The 24,017-nt window shown below is 47.6% G+C and overlaps 9 protein-coding genes across 9 annotated transcripts; 5 read left to right on the top strand and 4 right to left on the bottom strand.

Annotated features, from left to right (window-relative positions):
• Window positions 1-5,139: 5,139 nt before the first annotated feature.
• On the top strand, window positions 5,140-5,905 carry Aspvir_003632 (haloacid dehalogenase, type II; the record flags this gene model as incomplete). The annotated part of the gene is made up of 2 exons (XM_043266883.1): window positions 5,140-5,308; window positions 5,361-5,905. The coding sequence occupies 2 exons, from the start codon at window positions 5,140-5,142 to the stop codon at window positions 5,903-5,905; spliced, it is 714 nt and encodes a 237-aa protein (XP_043122818.1).
• A 2,399-nt stretch (window positions 5,906-8,304) lies between these two features.
• Aspvir_003631 (putative GABA permease) lies at window positions 8,305-10,284 on the bottom strand (the record flags this gene model as incomplete). The annotated part of the gene is made up of 8 exons (XM_043266882.1): window positions 8,305-8,787; window positions 8,841-9,170; window positions 9,222-9,619; window positions 9,670-9,752; window positions 9,814-9,903; window positions 9,963-9,986; window positions 10,044-10,114; window positions 10,165-10,284. 8 exons carry the CDS (start codon window positions 10,282-10,284, stop codon window positions 8,305-8,307), a joined length of 1,599 nt encoding a protein of 532 aa, XP_043122817.1.
• Window positions 10,285-11,526: 1,242 nt separating this feature from the next.
• On the top strand, window positions 11,527-12,830 carry Aspvir_003630 (uncharacterized protein; the record flags this gene model as incomplete). The annotated part of the gene is made up of 5 exons (XM_043266881.1): window positions 11,527-11,688; window positions 11,746-11,850; window positions 11,908-12,132; window positions 12,194-12,336; window positions 12,395-12,830. 5 exons carry the CDS (start codon window positions 11,527-11,529, stop codon window positions 12,828-12,830), a joined length of 1,071 nt encoding a protein of 356 aa, XP_043122816.1.
• Window positions 12,831-13,251: 421 nt separating this feature from the next.
• Window positions 13,252-13,935, top strand: Aspvir_003629 (uncharacterized protein; the record flags this gene model as incomplete). Its single annotated transcript, XM_043266880.1, has 1 exon — window positions 13,252-13,935. The coding sequence occupies one exon, from the start codon at window positions 13,252-13,254 to the stop codon at window positions 13,933-13,935; it is 684 nt and encodes a 227-aa protein (XP_043122815.1).
• A 107-nt stretch (window positions 13,936-14,042) lies between these two features.
• Aspvir_003628 (putative phosphorylase) lies at window positions 14,043-14,991 on the bottom strand (the record flags this gene model as incomplete). Its single annotated transcript, XM_043266879.1, has 2 exons — window positions 14,043-14,822; window positions 14,875-14,991. The coding sequence occupies 2 exons, from the start codon at window positions 14,989-14,991 to the stop codon at window positions 14,043-14,045; spliced, it is 897 nt and encodes a 298-aa protein (XP_043122814.1).
• A 655-nt stretch (window positions 14,992-15,646) lies between these two features.
• Aspvir_003627 (uncharacterized protein) lies at window positions 15,647-17,545 on the top strand (the record flags this gene model as incomplete). Its single annotated transcript, XM_043266878.1, has 4 exons — window positions 15,647-15,971; window positions 16,025-16,426; window positions 16,520-17,214; window positions 17,273-17,545. The coding sequence occupies 4 exons, from the start codon at window positions 15,647-15,649 to the stop codon at window positions 17,543-17,545; spliced, it is 1,695 nt and encodes a 564-aa protein (XP_043122813.1).
• Window positions 17,546-17,840: 295 nt separating this feature from the next.
• On the bottom strand, window positions 17,841-19,511 carry Aspvir_003626 (uncharacterized protein; the record flags this gene model as incomplete). Its single annotated transcript, XM_043266877.1, has 3 exons — window positions 17,841-18,607; window positions 18,787-19,415; window positions 19,471-19,511. The coding sequence occupies 3 exons, from the start codon at window positions 19,509-19,511 to the stop codon at window positions 17,841-17,843; spliced, it is 1,437 nt and encodes a 478-aa protein (XP_043122812.1).
• A 598-nt stretch (window positions 19,512-20,109) lies between these two features.
• On the top strand, window positions 20,110-21,062 carry Aspvir_003625 (putative aldo-keto reductase (AKR13); the record flags this gene model as incomplete). The annotated part of the gene is made up of 3 exons (XM_043266876.1): window positions 20,110-20,289; window positions 20,337-20,419; window positions 20,471-21,062. The coding sequence occupies 3 exons, from the start codon at window positions 20,110-20,112 to the stop codon at window positions 21,060-21,062; spliced, it is 855 nt and encodes a 284-aa protein (XP_043122811.1).
• Window positions 21,063-21,944: 882 nt separating this feature from the next.
• Window positions 21,945-23,765, bottom strand: Aspvir_003624 (uncharacterized protein; the record flags this gene model as incomplete). The annotated part of the gene is made up of 1 exon (XM_043266875.1): window positions 21,945-23,765. The coding sequence occupies one exon, from the start codon at window positions 23,763-23,765 to the stop codon at window positions 21,945-21,947; it is 1,821 nt and encodes a 606-aa protein (XP_043122810.1).
• Between the last annotated feature and the right edge of the window lie 252 nt (window positions 23,766-24,017).

Below are 24,017 nucleotides of genomic sequence, written 5' to 3'. Positions count from 1 at the left end.
AACGACCATTTCTTCCTAGGAAGACGGAATTGTATTCAACTCTGAGGGCATGCAGGTAGACAACAAAGAAGGCAATCCTGAGGCGCATGTAGGCTACAAGTGTGCTCTCTATGGTAGTCTGATTTCATGCAAATGCATGCCTTGATATACTAGTCACAAACATGCATATAGTCTTACTTTTATGTAAATGTATGCCTCAGCATACTAGTCACAAACATGCATATAGTCTTATTTTCATGTAAATGCACACCTTAGCATACTAGTCACAAACATGCATATAGTCTTATTTTCATGTAAATGCACACCTTAGCATACTAGTCACAAACATACATATAGTCTTATTTTCATGTAAATGCACGCCTCAGCATACTAGTCACAAACATGCATCTGCTGCTCCACGGCCACCAACCATGTCATCAATGTGTCCTTTTCGATGCCGCTTGCGAGTACGCCGAGAGGAAGGAAGACAGAATCAAAAGGCAGGTCCTTCAACCCGGCTGTTGGTCCCTCGAGTAACAATATGCAGACGCGTTGTAGAACTTGAAGAACAGATTGATGTGTACGACCAGTTGCTGCGGCGGCTACGATTCAAAGTAGATGTTCACGACCGAGAGGTGATCGATAGGGTTCTCAATCGGGTAGGCATATCCCTGCAATCATCGTATGCAATAATGCCCTGGCTACTACTATTCATAGTTCAACCCATCCTCGTTTCTGGACATGCGAGGTAACTTGAAGCGGGAAAAACCGATGGCCTGAGAGCAGGTGGCTAGTACCGAAACAACCGGCGAGCAAACCCGAGCGGGCGAATCAACATTAATATAGAACGCCCAAGCGGTAAAAACCAGGTATAAGTCCGTTTAGCATAGGCGGCATAGGCTCACGTATAATGTAGCTCTTGTGCTCATTGTCCAAACAGCACCACGCGATAACTGCTATATTTCAGACACCAATATATGACTTCAACCTCTTACCAAGTGAGCATAACGAGCTTCCTCTCATGTAGCTGTTATTTTTGCTCACTGTGGGACCGGCAAAGATTCTCTGTCAGATACTAAACATCCATTGTCCTACAGCGGAACAACTGGTCAATCAATATAATATTAGCGGCGTGGTTGTGGCTGAAGTACGGAGAAAGCTGCACCCGGGCTTCTCCAGGCCTGTGAATCATGCAACGGATGCTTATACTGCTAAGTGGGAGTAACTCAAAAACATATCAGGCGCATTTGGCAGGTAGGAAACCAGCTATATACAAGGGTAGACGCCACAAATATACATTAAAAAAATATGCAAAGCTAGGCTTTAGTGGAACATTGTACTTAGGTTGTAATGACTGCATACTAGACATCCTTGCATGTGATTATTGGTGTCGAAGCCTCTTTGAGCAATGAGGTGGTGGCTCTGTAATGGTAGCTTGGTTGAGTTCTAGCAAGCGTGGGTCAATACTTGCTGTCACACTCACAGGGCTGACAGAGGAAGTGGGAGTGCTAGTGCCTGACTACCCACTTAATTCTAGAGAAGCATCTGTACTGTTAATAGAGGAAGTATCACTGCAAGTTAACAGAGGTTTTATTAGGAGATGTTTTAATTTAATTTAGATATTATATAAGTGCATGTTAACAGCATGCGCCAAGAATTTAGTAGCCTTTATGAACTTAGGGACATTGCAGCAGGCCACCCAGGTATAGCTAATCCCCTCATGCGCATGGGTGAGATGAACATTAATGAGATAGTGATGGAGTGAATCTTTTTGCTTAGATGGGAATTTATGTGGAGGTGGGTTAGATGCTAAATAACATGATAAACTGCAATAGATAATGTAAACATCTGTTAGGCAATCCAGGGATTCCTCTCTAGAAGGTGGTGATTCATCTAACTCTTCATATTTAAGTCCATTAGCCTTAGCATCATCACTTACAGCCCAGTTGATTTGGTTATCTCACTAACTTGGTTTACAGAGCTTTAAGAGCATAACCATGTCCTTAGTAACCTAGATATGTCATGTGAGTAGCTTATCTATATTAAAACACTCTGCTTCAGGGCCATAGAAATTCTCCATAAGTCATGCTTACTTGGGAAAGATGTATTCTGGAATAGGAATATCCTAGTTTTTATTATCAGAGTTAACATCTTTATAACTTTCAGTGTTAGATTTGAATAGCGATTAACTTTGTGGATTCCGATTAACATGGAGGGTGTGAAAGTGCCAGGGGGTAAAAGGAAGGAGTGAGGATGTATGCTATTTTATATAGTATATAAGTAATCTTATTAAATTTAAGGGAGCTAGATCTAGCTATAGAGGAGGCCATTATTAGTATTACTTCTTGTCATAAGTTGAAATAGAGTAGGTGCTCACTGAGGTTTGGCACCTTAGGATGGTGACTAAACAGTGCTTAGTGGGTGCAGAATAGTAGTGTGTAGCTAGGGGTGGTGTCTGACAAAAATTTCAGAAAATATCAAAATATCAAATATTTTCCTGTTTTTTTTATGTCCATAGATAAAAAGCATATAATAAAAGTAGATACCTATTATAGCTAATTAGAAGGCTAGCTTTCTTTATCTAATCTACCTTAGTTATCTAACTTTTAATAACATAGAAATAGGGTAGTAATACTATATTAGTAGTTAAAATATATATCTTTAAGAGACTTTAAATATAATATAATATAAGCTCTAGAAGCCTATCTTCTTATAAATAATTTTAACTATAAGGTCATTACTAGTAAGGTAATTTTATATATATATCTATAGCTTAGTCTGCTTAGATGCCTTCTAACTTCTTAGCTTTATAGCCTATATTAACTATATATAACCTATATAAAAGAGTAGGTCCTACTAAAGGTTATATATTAAAAGTATTAATATATACTTTAATAAGCACCTAGTTAGTCTAATTAGTTACTATTTTTTAGTACTACTACTAAGCTTATAGGATTAAATCTAGCACTAGTTAATTTCTTTTTATTAAATAACTTCTTATTTAAAATTTTTAGTATATTTTAAGGAGGAGGCAGCTTATCACTAGATACCCTAGATCACTAATAAATTACTAGTAAAAGTGGGTTAAAATAACAAACTTTTTCATGTCAAGAAAATCGCTTAAAAAACTGTGACATTTTGATATTTTAACATTTTAAATACCACCCCTATGTGTAGCATGTGCTTAAGTGCTAAAGCAGTAGCTTACTAAGGGAACTTATAGGTGGAAATGCGGCTGTTTATGGCCTTAGTAGCTGTCATTTTCAGCCTTAATTTCACAGGTCCTCATATTCTAGATGTAATTGTTGACCACCACTCATTCGACCCCTGAGATATCAAATGTATATTTAAATATGGATGAGTTAACGAAGAGAGGGAGATTAAAATATAAAAATAGCTATACTCACCTGAGACACAGGGACTTGAAATACAATGCTGACTCAGATAAGCAACGTACAATGGCTCATAAATTGAATGCTATGTGACATCCAACCTCCGATTATGGTAGGGATCATGGAGCCAATGCACAGACAACTATGTTGTTCCATCGTCCATGTAACCTCAATGTTGTCCCCGCTTTTTCGAATCGGACAGGGTCTTCGAGGCAAGTTAGGGAGATATACGGCCGCAAAGCAGATCCGAGACACTACTTGGTTGGCGCAGTAAGTGCACAAGAGCCGGGTTATTTGGAGTCATATTCACTCATCGGCAATCAAGCCAACGAGACCGTCATCATTAAGGGCGTCCGGGGCCACCCACGTGTGAAGAATGAACTAGACGTCCTTAAATGCTTTCAGAGCAGAAAGTCTTGCTTACGTCCCGTAATCGACGAAATCGAAGATCCGCCTGAGCCAACTACTATTGTCTTGAAATACATTGAGGAAGATCTACTTCAAGCACAAAGAAGCAGCCTCTGAACTAAGAAGAACTTAACTACATCTCCAGATGTGTTCTTAAAGCGCTGAATAGTCTCCATGAGGGCGGCTATGTACATGCAGGTAATGGCATGAGATACTCGGCTTATGTATTAGCAGTCCTGTTGACATATATCTATAGATGTCAAGCCGGATAATGTCTTTGTAAATTATATAGACAGAGGTCTGACGAACGATGTGCGATTTTCAAAGGTCCAGCTTAATTTAAGGTTTTGAAGCAGCAATTCCGATACTTTGGCAGATGGCCCGGCAAGTATGGAGAAGCTGCAAGCCATTTGTGTGGATTATGCAGGAGATCCGCAAATCAGAAAATACACCGTTTACTACGATAACGGAGAAGGAGGTCTGTAGAAAGATAAAGAGTTCATTATGGGAAACATGAAGACGGACTGGGGAGACAGGCCGACAGCTAGGGACTTGTTAGGCCACGAGTGGTTTAATCAGGACCGCGAGGGATAGGACATAACCACACTTGATTCTGTAACTTGATTTGCTCCTGAGACTTACGAGGACAAGTATAGAGGTCAATCCACGGGACAGCGACATCCCACGGCGGCAATTTGCTACTATGACTCTTCTATGAACAGGATATGCTGAGGCTTTCCCTCTGCGTCTTCACTAAAGCAAAAAACAAGGAGGTACTTGTTAACTTGAAGAATGATTCACATGGTTGTGTCAACAAGGTGCAGGATGATGTCTAGCACAGCTGAACTATTCTTTTTGGTATAACAAGGGATAATGCCTACTTTTACTAGACATGTTTATCGGCATACTCATGCTGGTTTTCCTGGTAAGGATAGTGATAGAGCTCAACGATCTTAAGACTGATCATGTCTTCTGGAAGCTGCAAGGACAGTTAGCTATTAATATAATGATAAATCCATAGCCATACATGACAACCCTCCATGGATACATCTCATATCTTAAGGGAATTAGAGTATTAGCTGTGTGTCATATAGTTACTAAATAATCCAACACTGATGGTGCCTCGCCTCATGTTTCTCAAACTATGGAGGGGTGACATCACGGTCCCGGTGTAAAGTGTGTGTAAGATGTCTGTCATTCTGTAACTATGAACTTATGAGTCTATGGCTTAGCTATACACAATCATCCATGACTAAGCATCATGTGACACCCAGCCATAGCCCACAGTTTAATGCTCCTACTAACACACTTCGCGTACTCTCCCATCCAAGAAAATAATTCTCATATCTAAACAAGAATAATGGCAGGAAATAAGACTGTGGTCGCGTTTGATCTATACGGAACACTTCTGTCCACAGATTCAATCGTGAAGCAGCTCGGACAGCACTTCTCCGATGCCAAAGCACAATCCGTCTCCACATCATGGAGACGATATCAGTTGGAATACACCTGGAGACTCAACAGCATGGGTATGATTGACAGTGACATGCCCCTGAGCCTCTAAATAAATTTTGAAAACAGGACAATACGACTCGTTCTCAAACATCACTCGAAACTCCCTGCGTCATGCCGTAGCAGAGCATGGTGAAAAGCTAGAGGAAGATGCGATTGACGAGCTCCTCCGAGCTTATGACAGTCTACACAGTTTTGCCGATGTTCAACCTACCTTGGGCCAGCTGGCGAATCGTCCCGATATCACTGCGGTGGTCTTTTCGAATGGGACACAGGCCATGGTCACCAACTCCGTACGCGACTCCCCGGACCTATCACCTCACAGTGCCGTATTCAAACAGATCATCACGGTTGATGAGGTGAGGCAGTTCAAACCTGCTCCAGCAGTGTACGCCCATCTTGCGCAGAAGATGGGAAAATCGCCCTCCTCACAGATGGCGGACCTATGGCTGGTCAGTGGAAACCCCTTCGACGTGATCGGGGCTAGAAGTTGTGGTATGCACGCCATCTGGGTGGATCGCGATCGCCGTGGCTGGATGGATGCTGCTGTACCCGATCTACAGCCAACTGCCGTGGTTCATGATTTGAGTGACATTCTCTCAGTCATTCAGTGATGAGGGTGATATGAGAAGTGGCCTGGACTGCGTTGCCACGGTCACTGGCTTGAAGTGTCTGTATTCTGTTATTGGTTCATCAATAATTCGGTCACACTATCATTAGCCAAGCTAGACAAGACGGTCTTATCCGTTATTGAATAATTGATCGTATATAGTTATGATATTTCGCACCAGACATACGACAGATCCGGCATGTAGGAGTAGTATGCCCCATTATCGGAAGGCCACTCTGAGTGTCTGTGTCTTCTGCCGTGTCAAAGGTGACCTGAATCAGAAGCAGGCAATTTATTGATAGCTAAGACCGATTTCTGAAGTTTCATGCTGATCGCCGGTTGATGGCCCTGCGGGTGTGTGTAGATTCAAATTTTCAGCATTTTCAGGCAAGGGATAGACTGAGCCAGATGAATTGACTTCGTCGGATGGAAACCATAAAGTCGATTGACGATGAGGAATGGAAACCGCAGAATGTATGAGCCATGAATTCGCCATTGAATTCCGATTGTCCCTTCGGCCACGAGGCGAGCATTCCTTGTACGACTTTCGGGTATTGATCGCTAAGCCCGTTAATCATAGCAGAATACCACTCTACAAAAGCCCTCAATGTCGGCCATTATGCCTCTGGATGAGCAAGAGGCACAGCTGACTTTTAGCCTGACAACCTGGATTGGTGGTCTTTCCCTAGTCCGATAACAGTATCGGGAGGTGCTTGGTTCTTCTCCAGATAGAGACCCAACTTTCCATTCCTGATGAGATTCTAGCATACCAGCCCCCTTGAAAGAATGGTTGTGGCGATGTATAGTGCGTCTGGAAGAAAGCCTTCCAATGTCGCACCTATCGCAGAGCTGTCTCAGATAATGAACTTCGTGTGTCTACGAAGATTAGTTATCTTCCTGCCGATCAGCACGGTGTTTCTTATCAAGAATTCTAAGCAATACTTCATATATACAGCGTAGTATCTGACACCATTGGGTAGCGCCCTGTTGCTTATGAAATCCAATCTTCAAGACCTACGGCCTGGAATCGTATGCAACATTCATGAATAAACCATCTCTTGTATGCAAAATACCGTCGTAATTATTCAAACGGGATCATACACAGCAACAGCGGATGCCTCGACTTCACCGAGTACGAAGAATGATTTGTCAGATGCCATTTCAGAAATCATTTCAGGAATGCTCGCTTACAGTATTCAGCATTATTTCCCTCATCAGTCGCCCCCTCCAGTGTGGCTGTGAAGCTGACGACAAACGTGGCCTGAGGAATGCCGGCCGGGAGGCAAATACTTCATCGAGTCGAAAGCAGAATGACACGCGTTGTCTCGGGCTCTGGGGATATTGTGGGGCAACAGTCTCTCATGGCTCGGATATTCCCGATCGACAGCTTGCGTCGATCGATGGCAATCTAGACAATGGGAATTGCAATCGATTACATCGTTGACGTGGCCGAAGCAATGAGATTGCGATCCACGGACGGCCTACCCGAGGATCGACTGAGCCACCGCAGCTTAAATGCCAGCACATGAGTGACACTGCCACAGGAGAACATGAGATGCCAGAGCTCACCCGATGCTTCATGAAACAGAACCATGGGTGGCTGATGGTCCGATTGCTGAGCACATGGGCTCTGTTTGTTTCGGCCGGACGGGCGCTCTGCAGCCATTTATCTATCGCGTTTGCCATGACTCTGGTCCTGCATTTACTCATGCAGAATAGAAATCTTCCACACATCATGAAGGCCGGAGAAACAAATTCTCCAATAGCGGTGATAGGGGTGACTGTCGGAGCATTTGCTATCATCGTTGTTGCAATGATGTATGAGGCCCAGTCTCTCGGTGTTCTTCAGGAGCCAACAGTAGAGAGTTGAAGAGTGAAGCACATCAAGCTAACGAATGTACCAGAGGGATTTTCGTCCAAGTGCGCAGAAATGCAGCTCATGCTTCGGCCTCAACCGTCTTAAAAGAAACCAAGCATCAGTCGGACACAGAAATGCTGCAGAAGCTAGAGTCTCTCTGTCCCACCAAATCGTATGACGAATGGATAGAACGCTCCCAGGTCGAGCAAGACTTGTCTGATCGCACTTCGACACACTTCACATGGTAGGTTGATCGTTGCTCTTAGACTTTCTCCAAGCGATTGACTAACAACTATATTAGTTCCATGTGTCTCGAGGATGTAAATGGAACGGATCTAATACACGTGTTGTCCTGTCGCCATGTATATCATGCACACTGCCTGGAGCAGTGGTTCCTTGGGCGTCATTTTTTGTGTCCTCTATGCAACCGAGCCTTCTTCGGACAGAATGAGTCAGGGCCAAATAACGTCTAGTCTCACAGGATTTTGTATATATTATGAATTATGCTCATACTCAAGTGACTGTTCCAATCATCATCATCATCATCAGATCGAAACCTCCATGACAGGTCCCGTATACACCTTCCTCGCCCGCAGCACATAGTACAGAAGTGCCAGGAGAATAGTCCCCACAGTGCCGACCACACTAAAGTTCATCGTCGTCTTGGTGACCGACATCTGAGAAGGCCAGAAACTGAAGAACACGACAATCACCATAAAAATCACCGCGTAGGTGTTGACCGCAACGCCCAAAATCCCCGGCAGATGGAATGGGCCCCAGGCCAGCTTGGCCCCGGGAACATTGACGGCCCCGTCTTCTCCGTGGTCGAATTGCGAGATGGCGCCCGTGCACCGCCGGTAGAGAAGAAGACTTCCGACCGTGAGGTAGGAGAGATAAAGGCCCGAAACGGCCATGGAGACGACGGCGTTGAGGGCGACGCTGGAGCCGATGTTGATGAGGCCGAGGAGACAGCATACGGTCATTGTGAGAAGGATCGAGTATGTGGGGAGGCAATTACGAGGGGAGACCTGAAGAGACAGCGTGTCAATAATGTTACGCGAAATCACCGTGGTGGGCATACCTTGCTCCAGATGCGCCATCCAGGGACAGCTCGGTCACGCGCAAAAGACCAGAACTGACGCGACGTTGCGGCGAGCATTCCAATCACGGAGCAGACTCCAATAACCAGTAAGATCGAGGTCATTCCGAGGGCCCCCGAAGTCGAATTGGTGGCCTCGCGGAAGATCTCCATGTATGGGTATCCAGTGGGAGTTGCCAGCGCAGCGTCGAGATCACCCAGGCAGAACAGTACAGCGATCAACATGCTAAATCCGAGCGTTCCGTTGATGAGAACCGAAAGGAGAATAGCCCTTGGAATTACCACAGATGCATTGCGCACCTCCTCAGCCATCTGCTTCTGGTCAATGATCCGATTTTATCAAGGCAGTTGGAGGGTCCATACATGCACAGCCGCATCGCCACCAGCAAAGGCGAAAACGCAACCTGTCATTCCAACAAACCACGACAATCCCTGAGTGGGAAATCCACCACTGTTGACAAAGTCGAGAAATACGTCGTGCGAGGCCTTGTGGTCGGCCATGTAGGTCATCGGGATGAGAATGGCAAAGAAGCCCAGCAGATGAATCACCAGGATGACCGTCTCGAGCCGGGGGAGCAACTTGCCTCCAGCCAAGTTGATTCCCAACGCCAACAGGACTGCCGCCCACATGATAAGGGTTCCATGCCATGGATGCGCCTGGTAAAGCTCATGACCGAGACGGATGGCGCCTTGGATCTGAGTTCCTGCAAGGAACGAGCACGAGGCAAATGCGGCCTGCCATCCAATGACGGTAACCCATCCTATAATGACGAGGTTAGTAGTGACGATGGTGATTCGATTGCACGCCTACCAGTCATGTAACTGAGGAACTTCATGTGTTGCGGCGGCGCAAGCATTGCACACCAGTGGTATTGGCCTCCAGAAGTTGGTGCCCTTGCAACTGTTAGTATTTAATTTCAAACGGGAAAGATAGTTGCAAGATACGTCCACGTACATTGAGGCCAATTCAGATATTACCACAAAGCAGCATGCGGTTCCTGACCATGCGAAAAGAAAGGCGTAGACTGCTCCTCCGGGACCTCCACTGGATGCTGTTAGTTCGACCTTGTTTCAACCTTGTTTCTCCCGATTTGCGTTACTGACTTTTGTAGAGGCATGAGTAAAGTGCTATTGAGGAGAATTTATTAGTTGAATGATAGGTAGGCGAGAGGTACGGAATCATACTTGAACAAGCCTTCCCATGTCGCAAGAATTGTGCAGCTGAACCCGAGTGTGGAGAGGATGCCAAATGTTCGCTAAAAAGAGATCAGATTAAGGAACAGTTGAAGCGAAGCAGCTTATTTACCTTCAGAACTGATTTCTTTCCCAGTCGCGCCAGATCGGCGACATCGCGATCATGGCTGTCATGGCTGCGGACCTCTTCGTTCGCGGAGACAGCGCGATGCTTGAGTTGGTGCGACTCCATGTTTACGATTCCACGGAACAGCAGGATCAGCGATAGAAACTGAATACATGAACGTCGGGAATGGTTCATTTTAAGGTCCAGGAACAAGGAAAAGTGGGCTGGACCGAACCCAAGTTTCGTAGACCAGTCTGGCCACCGTCGAAACACCTTCCATTCAGGTTCTAGTCTAGTCCTGAACGCAAAGGGAGGCTGTCTTATGGGTGGGAAGTAACGCCGACTGAAGCCGATGTCGATGGTGCCTCTCTAATTTACGATCCCTGTCATCCCCTGTCTTACAAGTCAGGGCTGCAGCCAGGATAAGATCAAGGAGTTCACACTTGTCGCCTTTGACATCCACCGTGAACTCAGGATCATAAGACGATATCCGGTTTCACAATTGGCATGGTGGAATGGCCGACTACCAAGTCTTCGAAGGATCACAAGGCTTAGGACATGCTTTGTCGGTCTCGAATTCTTGTCCCGCCCATCGACCTGAGCCAAGCCACATTTGATCCCGTCACAGAGTAGACTTTGTTAGACGATTTACTCTGAAACTAGTCCTTTTACCAATCGGCATCAGCTGCTGAAATCAGTTAAACCACCGTCAATTCGCCGTCTGGAATCCACCCCCGTCTCTTGGCGCGACAAGGGCTCGGCCAACAATGTAACCTTACTCCGTATCTATACAAGGATGAGAAACTTTTCTCCGATGGTCGCATGTGCACGAGCCAGGATCTGTGCCGTGCGTGTTCCACCAGAGTAGTTGGCGGAGGTTCCGCGTGTATGCTGTGCTCGTGTCTGGGATTTGCCTCGAGGGCTGGACATGTAGCACCTGCAACGCTCGCGGTAGTATGCGCATGCGAGTTATCATCACATATATGCTGGTGTCGGAGACAACCACTTTGGATGAGATCAGGTGGAGAGCTCCTAAGGACAGAGATTTGAAATGGAGGAAACATGTTATTGGCAGAACTTGCCGCGGATTGGAAAAGTACACGAGGATGGCACGGGAAGGATTAGATCCCTGTCCCTTCCCGGTCATAATCTATCTAACTTTGGATGTTCCTATCAGCTCAAGTGGGCTGGCGTGTCTACTGAGTATTGGCATTGATTTCGACGTTAAATGTCGAGCAGGTTTCTGCTTTCATCGCTTATCATGTCAGGTTGCCTCTACTTTTTCCGGACATGAATGCCATTGTGATTGACAAGCGCTATTGAGTAGCCGGGCTTTTATCGACTGCCTGCAGGGCATGACTGGCAGACATGGGGCGATTTGCCAACATCGATACCCGAGATCCTGTCGTCAATGTCACCAACTGGTTTCTGGTTGTTGTTGCGGGGTTGAGCGTCCTTATTCGACTGGGGACGAAGTTCTGGATCTTTCACCAGTTGACCAGCGATGACTATCTGATAGTCGCATCTTTGGTATGTTTACAAATGTAAAGCCCAGGAGAATTGTGATCTTACTCAACTTCAATGCAGGCACTCTGCATTGCACAATCTGCGGCCATCTCGACCGCGGTAGCCCACGGATATGGCTATCATTTTGCGACTATTTCGAGTCAAAATTTTGTCCAGGTCATGAAAGTACGTCGTTGCTAACGGGCATCTGCAGCATTGAGTCCGGTTAACCCTCGTATCCAGTCCCAGTATGCCGCCTACATCCTGTATGTCGCAAGCCTCTGCCTCTCCAAGCTATCGCTCTCAACATTCATCCGCAACTTGACCCCGGTGTGTAAGGATCACTTCCACGCCGCCATCCTGCTGGGCCTTATTACGGTTGTGGGAGTGGTTGGCGTCATTGGGACGGCCTTTCAATGTCATATGCCTCGTCCGTGGGATTATTGGCACGGGCAATGCTTCAACTTGGTAGCCGCCCTGTGCATTCTTAATAGCAGGATCGCATCTAATCGGCGCTGACTCATGCTAGGCCGCCTGGAACTACTTCCTTTCTGTATCGAATATTGTTACAGATTGTCTGATCATTGCCCAGGCTTTGGTCTTGATTGCCGGTATTCAGGCAACTTGGAAGAAAAAGGTCGTGTTCGCCAGTATATTTCTGTCAAGAATCTTGTTCGTGCTGATCAGGCCCCTTTTCTGGAAATGACAATGCCTGACCTCTGCTATGCAGCTTGATCATAGCGACAGTTATCGAGATTGTGTTCACCCGCGATGTTCGCCATTCCGCTGATCCAACATACGACTACTGTCCTACTACAATTGTGTCGCAGGTTGTACAATGTGCGAGTATAGTCACGGCGTGCTGGGGCCAATTGAAGCCGTTCCTCAATCAGCTCAAGACCAATGGTCTGCGTATTCAAGGGGTGGAATACCAGTATTCGACTGGGAAGGGTCAATCATCACGGTCGTACGGACGATCTGCGACACATCATAGCCGGGAGGAGCGCCATGAACTGTTTCCAGTGGCATCAGGGCAGAATCTGACTACGGTGTCCGCGTCACCGGCGTGGGATGCGGATAGCCAATCCAGTCAAACTGGGATCATCCGCGAGACGCGGACTTGGGTTGTGACTGGCGATGCAGGACATCCGGACCATACGTCCTGAGATGAGTTTCCTTCTTTCGTAGCTCAGGTCCGGTTGGAGGATGGCAAATGAACTATGACCATCAATGGCACGTTTCCTCTACTGAAAACCGTTTCAAGTAAAATTATCATCCGGTCGGAGCCTCGACTTATTCGGCCGAAGAATCATTGATGACACTTTAGGATCAAAGTCAGGATCCGGTAAAATCCTAAGAATCCGGTTATGTTGGAATAGCATCATGCCACGCATAACATGCCATCGTCAAGCTACATCACCCCATAACATTAAAAACAACCAAAGCAAGAATGACGAGGGTTGTACGCAGATATATAAAAGCAGTTGGGATAGTAACGTAGAGAGAACTCGTTAACAATTCGACGTAGAAAACTTGCCGTACTCATTCTTGATCCACCACCACATGTCCCCTGATACTGTCGCCACGATGGTCACAAATGATACTACTAAACAACTATTCCACATTCTTTCAACGACCAGTCACCTTCAGAAAAACCCAAACAACGTTGTCGAAAAGGTCCGAATCCCGGCCACCTACACAAATCTCCAGGCAGCCAAAGCTGCTGCATACCGTTGTCTGTTTGACGCGGGCTACGAAAAGGAGTGGTTCACCACGTACGAGACCAAGCCCGAGATATTTGAGAACAGAGATCTCCCCGAACGATCGGGCTTAGCCGTTTTTGCTGTTGCGCCTGATGGAACAGAATTCCGGGTTCATATCATCACAACTCCGAAGGACGAAAAGCTCATCGACGAGGTCCTTGAGGGCCGCATTACCAAGCCGTTGTACTACGTGATACAAGCTAATGTCGAGTACAGCGCCGACGAGGGCAGCAGAGTGCGCGATATCGACATCGAGGGAGTCTTCCAGACGTACCAGGAGGCAAGAGACCAGGCCAGCTGGGTGTTGCTGTCCAAGGAAGATGCGATCACCAAGGAGAGCTTTGCTGAATACACTGAAGCAGCACCTACGGAGAAGGACTGTGGATATGGAGAGAATGTCATTGTCCGTGCAGTGTCGGAATATGGGACAAACTATTTGATTTCGGTCATCAAGAATCAGGAACTGGAGGCTGTACATCTGGCTGAAGCGGCCATGAAGATATTATGATAATATCCTGGTCTCGTTCGGGCGAGTGTTCTCTATTTATTTTAGCCATATTGCTTAAAAAAGTTTGATCACGCTTCGAATGCATCCACCAATGTCTATAATGCATGCTAGGCCTCCTTCTTAAACTCTCTCGACCATCCCAAACCACCCAGAGCTTTGGTCGGTCCGACCTCCTTCCAGCGAGCCAACTCGTCTTCGCTCTTCAACCAAACAGAGCCCATCATTCCGGCCGCATTGGCCGTGATGCCCTCAAAATTGTTACTGCGCCTGGGGATGACAATCATCCACTCTCGGGCCAACACGACGTTATGTGGAAAGTACCCTTCAGTATTGGTGCTAGCTGACTGTCCAAGCCTTTCTTTCGCCTCTGCCAATAATTCCTGGTACACTTCACAGAGCTTTGAGGGGCAGTCCTGATTTTCGAAATCCAGATCGTGAAGATATCGCAGAACATACTGAAATGGAATCACCCCAGGGTCAAAGTTCGGGTCATCAGGAAACAGATGGGCAGGGCGCGGTAAAATCTGCATATGTTTATGGTTCCTGCTTGCGCCAGCTATCGGTCCACAGTTGTATATAACAAGATGGGGGGTTTTCGAAGAGCTCAGGACACTGTGAATCGCCGCAAAGTCTTCCACAGTGAGCGGTTCATGCTGCCGCCGGTAGGAGTCGCATGTCAGCAAGAGCAACTGTGGCCGGAAAACAGAAAACTTGTTGATTACGAGGAGATGAGTCTGGTTAATAGTGGCAATGAGCAGGTGCGGATCTGCGTTGGCAATATCACTGCCTGGTCCAAAGCCTTCGGGTGATGTACTACCACTGGAGTGGAAATTGTCGCCAATATAAGCCGGCTTGGTGCGGAGTGAAGGACTAATATGAAATTCGATCTGAAATTGATATATTGTTAGTGAATGTCGATTTAATACCGGGGTTTCTCACAGGAAAGCCCCCATCGTTCAGTGGTATTGTGGTTGGCGGGGAATAATATATGATTTCTCGAGCAACCAGGTCATCGAACCTTGCAAGGAGAGCATCATAGTCAATCGCAGTCGCCATAGCACGTGGAAACCAGCGGGGCCAGGATTGGTGGAAGCCAGGGTACGAATATTGAGTTCCTGACTGATATCAGAAAAAGAAAAGAAAAAACCAGGTCAATAAGAAGAAATACCAAGACCGGGCCAATTTTGAACCAGGCTTAGCGCTTACTACGTGTCCATATCCATCTCCATTCAATTCCTCCGCCTCCTGGCGGCTGACGGGTTCATAACCATGGTCACACTCATGCCATTCTAAAGTCAATCCATATATTCAGCCTTTCAACCCTTGCCGATCCGATATCCCCGGATTCTGAAGACATGGTTTCCTAAGATGATTATCACTCTGCAGGCCTTTGAACTCACAAGGCCGAGAACAGGACAACATTTTTTTTGTCTCGGCATGACCAGCTGACAAGCGGCTGGGCCAGACAGGACGCTCTGTCCGTTGGTGGCGTATTATCCAGCATCCTTCGGACTGTCACACTGGCCGGACAGAGTAATCTCTGCCGAGTGCAAGTGCACTGGCCCAGTGATGAGGCTCATTCTGGTTGAGAAGAAGTTGAGCCTTCTGCACCCTGTCTGCAGATATAGTCTGGAGTCTAGCCGAGGAGGTCTCTACATTCTTGGATTTAAGCTTGTTCTGTCAGACAGAATTGCAGGTCAATATCAGCAAAATGGGTGATGTCCAGCCTATAAGTACCAACCATGAGGATGCCAACTTCTCACGGTTAGAGGCGTCCTTTTCGCAGACAAAGGTGCTTCCTCGAAGCAATTCGATTGAGATGAAGGATATCTTTCGTCATGCTCAAACAAGTGATTTGGAAGCCAAGGATCTAGACTTTAACTTCAATTTGAACCGCAGCAACTACCCTCTCGGTAACCTCCAGTCCCTCCAGGACGTCTTTCCAGCGGTGCAGCATGACATGCATTTTAAAAACCCTCGGAATTTTTCCGACGAGACTGAAATCATGTTTCTGGATGTGAATGAAGACACCGCATGTCAGTCAGAACGATCATCGTCCAGGTATTGATCGATTACTGATAGTGGAAAGCATGGAATACGCTCGACTCTCGGGGATTGGACCAACTCCTTCGGGTAGGAGCATCTGTTCCGCCAGACCAAACGGAGCTGATGGGCAGGTTAGAGTATTCCAAAACCTTCTCGCACGAATGCACCCTTCGGCCATTCGAAACCTTCGAGACTACTTGCCTTGTATGTTCCAGACATCTGTCGCCTTCGCCCACTGACAGTCAGGATAGCTTCGTGCCTCTTATACCAGAGAAGCATACTTCGTTTGCAAGTCGGATATCCATGACTCAAGATAACACGGCGGACCTTTTCAAGTACCTGAACGCTGATCCGTCATTTATTATGAACTTGCTTGGAAGGCCAGACTACTGGGCGCCGCAGACACGATGGACGTCCGATAGCAATAGTAACATATTAGCTTGTGGTCCGCTGCAACTGTTGCATTTGATAAGTTGAAACTGGCTGACGGCCGCAGATTTCTACTGCCAACACCCTCGCTGGAACTTGCACTTTCAAGGGGCACCTCTCTCAGTATATGTGCGCTATGACGCGGCATTGCATCTCACGACCTATATCATTTCCCACAAGGAAGGAGACTCGAGTATCCAAGCCCTGCAGGACATTTTCAACATCAGCATCAGAACGGCACCGCCAGAGCAAAGGGCAAGAATCCTGCTTGACGATCCGTTCGATCTCGCCGTCATCCTGTCAACATTATCCTTCGAGGCCTCGAAATATCACGCCCAGCGATTCCGGCGATACATGTGGACCCAGATCAACAAAGTCGACGACCATCTCGCCGGGCTCGAAGCCAACGACCGCCGCAAATTAGGAGAACTGACAAAGGAACTGCAGATTATCTCTCAAAATGCGGATTCGCATCTGGGGAATGCCGACGTCGCGATCATCACAGCAACCGCCATCCGCACGGCGCATGCTCGCTTGCATGAAGCCCTGGGGAGCCCGGCCCGGGTGTTTGAGCGCGCGTCCGACTCGATCACATATGTCATTGAGTCCATGCAGAAGCAGAAGATATGGTTTCTCAACTACAAGAACCGCAAAGACAGCACGATGGCGCTGGTGTATAACCTCGTGACGCAGCAGGATGCAGCGAGTAACATCCAATTGGCGGCGAGTATGAAACGGGATAGTACCAGCATGAATGCGATTGCTGCCTTGACAATGGTCTTTCTACCAGGGACATTCATCGCGGTGAGTGCACTTAAGGCGGATTCCAGAACAATCCTGGTATGCTGATATTGTTTCACAGACAATCCTAAGTGCTGGTGGTTTTAACGGTGGTGGCGGTAACAACGGGTCTGGATCGACATCGGTATGGCGGCTATGGGCTGCGATAACAGTGCCTCTCACGCTGGTTGTCATGTCCAGTTGGTGGCTCTATAAGAAGCGAAACGACCAGGTGCGCCCAGCGCCGATGGCTAAGGAGGAGGAGGCCAGTATCCCACCACGGAAGAGAGGAACGTTCCGCTCTATGAGTTTCTCGTCATGGAGCCGACGAGACAGTGCTTCTGGGAAGGTCTAACGCAGGGATTGGGTGCGGTAGCCTGTACTTCTGGTCTCCGCAGATATCACCAGAATGCGCTTTGCACTGACAATGATTCCAATGTAACATAGGTTATTCGAGCAATCAATGTAATAATTGGTCGCCCTGTGCAAGTAAGAACTAAGGCATGCGGGTTTTTCTGGTTCACAAACAGGACTGACCCGTACCTACTCAAGGGAGACTCCTGTCACCAGAACTATATCCACCAATGATCGATGATATTAGTTTATATGAGAAATATATCGAATCAACGTGCAATCACAGACCGTGTCGGTCAAAATGCGACCTCGTAACTTGCAACAGAGACTTTGCGGCCTGTTCCATAGACGCTCGGGTTACAAAGAATAGAAATCGTACTGACAGGATCGCCCAACAGACTCACTTCGACATCGGATAGTCTGCAAGATTCAGGCAGGGGCGGAAACAGCATATCGTCATGCCCCGGAGGGCGATGCAGCGCAAAGTCATCCACCGAATCTAGAAGCTGATAGAGGTCCCCCTCCTCAATCTCCATCACCTTTCGCGCCACGAATGCCAAGATCTGTGAATCCCAGAACCCTTCCCTGTGGAAGCTGGCCTCCAGCAGTCGGATAGCATGGAGTCGAATGCGGTGCACACGACATTTGATGGTGGTATAGTAGAGTGGAGCAATCCAGCCCAGATCTCCAATCGACCGCGACATGAAGAACCGGGCCGGTCGAGAGCCAAAGGCGGAATACATTGAGAGGAATTTCCAGAGATGTGCCAGCATGGTAATCATTTCCAGAAATTGGTCGGTATGCAAGTCGAAGACCATTTCATCACCAGGATAAAGACAGGTCGCCGCCATGATAGTTATCATAATGTGATATGTGCGAAGCAGCCCGTAGATTTGCGCTTGGTCTTTGCGCATACGGCCGTTCATGGCCTGGATCGTGGCATTGCAGGTGTTCAGCCACTGGGTAAGATTCTCATGGATGGATCGCTGGCGCTTGAGCAGCTCTGCTGGAGGGCTGTCCTCTGGATAGAATTTCTCACGCACTTCTCCATTCAAATGGAAAACTGTTCCCATCAGGTGGTGAAGCCAGGACCACGCCTCTTTGACAGAGGGAAATGTTGGCGATTTACATTGCAAGAAATGGACCTGGAGCCGTAAAAAAGAGCCATGGTGGACTTGCTTAAGTAGCTCGAGTTGGATGTGAAACCTGGATAATGCTTGCACAATCCAGTCATCGACATACTCTTGTGCCCTACAAGAAGGTGGCCTTTTCTTTTCGAGAGACCTGACCCTTCGAGGAGGTTTAAGCCCTGTCGAAGATGGATACGTGCCGATTCGAAACGGCCTCGAAGCAGCTCTAACGCAATGAACAGAATGCAGACAATGAGAGCTATCCGAAAGGCAGTCCGGTCCTTTGCCTTGAAATGAGGCTGTAGATAATTGATCGCCTTACTATAGCGGGACAGGGTCACCTTTTCCTCGTCCCCTGTCTCGAGACCATCATCGTTCAAGATGCCGTGCCGATGGACCGAACTTAGGGCAAGGATGGCGTGCAGCACTGCGGGGTCGCTCATACCAGCCTGTAGGACAAAGCCGCTCCAGAATTCTGAGAAAAATGAACCTGACATTTTCGATCCGGTCCGTTCTTTGAACCATTGAAGATAGCGGCCCTCTTCATTGTTGGTCCTCGCAGACAGTTGGAAATCTGACATTGGTCGGATGACAAGCGCAGAGTTCACAGCGACAGCAGAAGGTTTCGTAGGTCTGTTGGAGCTGCCGCCACCCCAGATGCCATATCCATCACAGGTGCGACCAGTGGAAAGACACCGACGGCACGCCGGATAGCCTTCATCGCATTTGACCTTGCGAATCCTAGAATGTCCTCAGTCCTCAGCCACACGCCGGCGTAGTTTTGACAGAGACTTACCGGCATGTCTGGCAGCCCGTCCTGACTCTTCTTTTGCCCATGCGTCCAGTAGTCACATCCAACTATCCATTTGATTGCTAAACCACAGTGTCCGCTCTCATCTTCAGGAAAAAAGGACCTAAGCTGGCGTAAGATAAGCGCCTCCACTCGCTAAGGTAATTGCCGGCTTGTGGGGGTTTAACTAGTGGAGCTTCGCTAGAATAGCACTGGTTGGTGCACTCGGATGTTCTTACACTTGATTGGACATCCTGAATAATGGTGTCCCGGGCCATCCCAAAAGGGTGCCCGGGATACTATAGGAGACTGGCAGTGATGGCCATTATTCAGATGATCAACATAGAAATATCTTTTGCTCTGTTCTTAATCTGTTTGGGTTGCAAGGCAATAGGCTTACTCGGCAATGTTTTACCCTGATTGGCTGTTCAGCCTGCGTATACTGAAAGCCACTCTTATCGAGGCCACGCTTGATGGCTCAGGACTTGGATTGCAGTACGGTCCTTGTGGTAAGAACCTCGATATTTCCCATCGATCCAGGTAGGGACAGACATTTTGGGATACATCCGAGTACGTCTTCCAGCAGCACCAATCTGTATGATTCAATTGCTGATTAATTCTACCTACCAAGTCTCTATGGCGACAATGAGGAGCTTCTGGGAAAATGGTTCCGACGGACCGGAAAGCGCGACCAAATCTTTCTCGCGGCCAAGTTCGGGTTTGTCCAGTGAGGAAAACTCCATGAGATCAACAGTTCCGCCGCATACTGCAAGAAAGCTTGCGATGAAAGCCTCAAAAGATTGGGGGTCGATTCCATTGACCTCTGTTAGCACCAAACCCGTGACTGGACAGAGGCTAGTATTGCTAACCAGGTTTTTCCGTCAGTCTATTTGCACAGTCCCAACCCACAGACTCCCATCGAGGAAACCATGAGAGCTATGGTTGAACTTCAGGCGTAAGGCACAAAATCCCAATGTTGAATGCTCATAGGCTCATTCAGTCACAGAGAAGGCAAGATCAAGCACATTGGCGTGTCATCTGTGTCTTCCGCGACCCTCCGGCGCGCATGCAAGATTGCCAATGTCGTGGCCGTCCAAACCGAGTACTGCGTCTTTTCACGCGATATCGAGGGCCCAGCAGGCACAAACCTCTTGGCAACCTGTCGAGAACTGGGGGTGGCGCTTGTGGCTTCCTGTCCCCTTGGACGCGGGGTCATCACGTCCACTTTCAGCAGGGGTGAGCCAGTCGGCGATAGTGAGGATAAGAGACGGAAGGCCATACCCAAGTTTCGAGAAGAGAATCGCGAGCGCAACGTCAAAGTTGCCAGTCAGTTCGCGGCACTGGCGGAGAAGAAGGGTTGCACCGTATCTCAGCTGGCACTGGCCTGGCTCTTGAAACAAGGAAACGATATTTTTGCCATTCCAGGAACGAGAAGGGTCAAGTACTTGGAGGTGAACTGGGATGCTCTGCAGATTTCATTGACGGACAAGGAGGAAGCCGAGATCAGGACTTTTGCAGAGGAGAACGAGATGGCTGGTGGCCAGGTCCCGGACCAGTTCGTGGACTATCTCTATCGCGATACTGTCGAGGAGAGTTGATGGGAGCTTTACTTCGATCCATGTTGAATAGCAGTGAATCATTTACTGGGTTGATATCGTTATCAATCGTATTCTACAAGCCAATGCTACAATCTGTCGCAAGCAGCAGCATTCTGGATGGTTTCATAACCCAATCCACAGAATGGGTGGGTCTGGGTTGACCTGATCCAACTGATATGGATATGGGTTGAACATGCATAACCCACATTAGGTGCATATGTCCTAGGGCCTCTTAGAACGGAAAAGCTTATCGAATAATCTTAACTAGACCTAGATATGTTAATTATAGGACTAAGGACACGAGATCGATAGGGCGGAATAAGAAAGAGCAGCTGATGCCTGGGCAACAGAATCCCATCGGACCTCATCTAGGGCTTAAAGATATTGCTGTAGCGGCCGTCCCCCGGGCCCAATTTGAGTTAATCACCTACCACCTTAGAAGCTACGACAAATTCTGTTCTAATTTAAGAAGGGACGATCACCGGGGCCTACTGAATAATGACAGTAGAAACCGGGAAAAGCACTCCGTGCCCTTGACGAAGTCAGTACTACTGAGTACACTGCTCTGAATTGCAAGGTTGGTAGAACGATTGATGCCTAATATAGCTTGACGTTCCACTAAGCGAACAGGAGGAACTAAATATCCAAGCGGTTCTCTCCTGTCTTTATTCTGGTCCTTTTAGCCATTACCGTGAACCTGATGCAGCAGTCGCCCTTTGCGGACCATTCAGCTAAACCCAAGGTCGATAGCGGTATAGACTTGTTGATAAAGATATTAATCTAGATGATGAGGCCAATCAATATACCTCCAAACATATTACAGACTGCAGTTGAGGTGAAGGGCACACCGATATAGCCAGTTCCCAAAGGCAATCCTAGTGACTAACCACTTGCATCACTCGGAAGGGGTTCAGCAGGAAGAACCATAAGGGATTCATGAACAACATCGTAGCGAATCTGAGAAAGCTCTGCTGGTTTCTTGGCGTTTCGCAGAGAAGCTTCTGACGTTTCGAGAATGCTCAAATCCACTTCTTGATCTGTTATCACAAACGCAATGTGTTCCGTGATAGGAGATATCCGAGGCATCCCCCGCGGCCACATAATTTCGATACCCCCGCATTTCCGTATCCAGTTTTCACCTAGTGTTGCGCTCTGACGATTCCCGAAAGATCTCTTCTCAATCTCCGTAATCAGCCCAGTAGCTGTGATATAGAAAACATGGACATATATTCTATAAGCGCCGTGGTTTTCCATCTTAACATAGATTTGGCCTCCCTCTCGGATGCACGCACTGTTGTTGTGCCTAGGGCTCAGCGAAACACGGAAGTCATGGGAAAGTTTCTCTTCCTCATTATTGCATTCGAGATTGAGAAGGTGCTGTGCGCGCGCTAGCTGCTCTGCTGCCTTGAGCAAACCTTCGAAATAATTGCTTGATCTTTCCATGGAAGCAATATGGACGCCTTCGTTGGTGTATAGTATGAGATCGTTGCCCTCATAAACACACTTCAGGAATGCATCCGTCTCTTCATCTTGAAGCCAAGGTCGAAGTACCTCTGACTGATCGATAGTTCTTCCAAATCTTTCTAGGGTTCCTGGGAATTGGATCGGCCATCTGGAAATTGGCGCTGGGGCTTGGAGATAGGCGAATGCTCCTCCTGATGGCATGCTAGAGTTCCACCTGACTAGAAGCGTAGCTTCAAAGCCACACACACTGTGGACTCGCGCGTCTCCGATAAGGTTCGTTCCACTATCACCGTCGCCGTATGGCCAAATCACATAAGTATCGCCAACGTTCACCCCAGCAACTTGTCCTGCGTGAAGGATGGTGTGGTCGCCTCTCAGAGTGACGTGGAACCCTGTTGATCTCCGTTCTTCCATGGAAAAGTACAGTCGATGGTGGGCGCCATATACTTGAGGACGTTGATCACGGAACTCCCTTCTAACCTCCTCGCAGACCTTGGTCATTGTTGTTTTCCATGACGAGTATTGATTTCGAATGTCGTTAATCTCGCGGACCAGAAGTTCAGTCATTATACTGATTTGTTTGCCATTTGCGCCCTTACGCTCCCACGCCAGTGAGTGGACATCAGCGGCGCATATTTTTACAGCGTGTGGGTTGTCCTCGGTCTCAACGTTACCTCGCAAGTATCCGTCTCTCTTGAGTCCGTCAATGTAACTCGCCACATTGTACATCTGGCGTGGCAAGCACTTGTAGCGTGGAGTACGGGAACTAACGGGATCCCGAGCGATATTTGCAGAGTGGCAGCAATCGAAAATAACTGTGACGTTGCTGGTTATATCGGTCGTTCGTCGAAGAAGGTCGGTAAGTTCGACATCGAGCAGACCGCGGAAATCATCGCCTGTAGTCTCATCATAGTCCATTGGAACCAGGAACTGATGGTATTTTGGCCGTGGTGACTTTGCTTCGTCGGCAGTCGTTTTCGGGGCTTCCACGAGGGCTCCGTGACCTGAGTAATAAATGACGACTGTGTCATTTTCATCCAGTGAGCATATCAGTAAATTCCAGGCGCTTCTAATGCCATCACGCGTCGCCAGATGGTCGCAGCATTTGGCGATAGTGAACCCTCTGCTTTCGAGCATCGTTGCCATAGTAGTCACATCGTTGGAAACGCCTTGAAGGCCGCCGTAGGGACTACCAATAAGCAAGGCCTTTCTCTGCTCGTTAGAATCGTTCGAATTCATGGAGCATATATAGAAATGATGTGTTAATGAAGATGGTTGTGGGGTGTTGAGGGGCCGGAGCCGTTTGTGAAAAGGACGACAAATGATACCGATTCATCACGTGGCATCAGCTTCGTGATGAGCATGTTATCAAACTTGCAGCGATTGGAAGATCACAAAGCCTTGGGCAGCCAGTGGCTGCCTGAAGGCGGGGTCTTTACAAGACGAGGCTGACTTCATGTTAGAGAGTGCGATCAAGCTTGGGACCTGAAA

The sequence above is a fragment of the Aspergillus viridinutans genome, assembly GCF_018404265.1.
Source record: "Aspergillus viridinutans IFM 47045 DNA, scaffold_2, whole genome shotgun sequence".
Lineage (NCBI taxonomy): Eukaryota > Fungi > Ascomycota > Eurotiomycetes > Eurotiales > Aspergillaceae > Aspergillus > Aspergillus viridinutans.
This window is presented reverse-complemented; position numbering and strand designations above follow the sequence as displayed.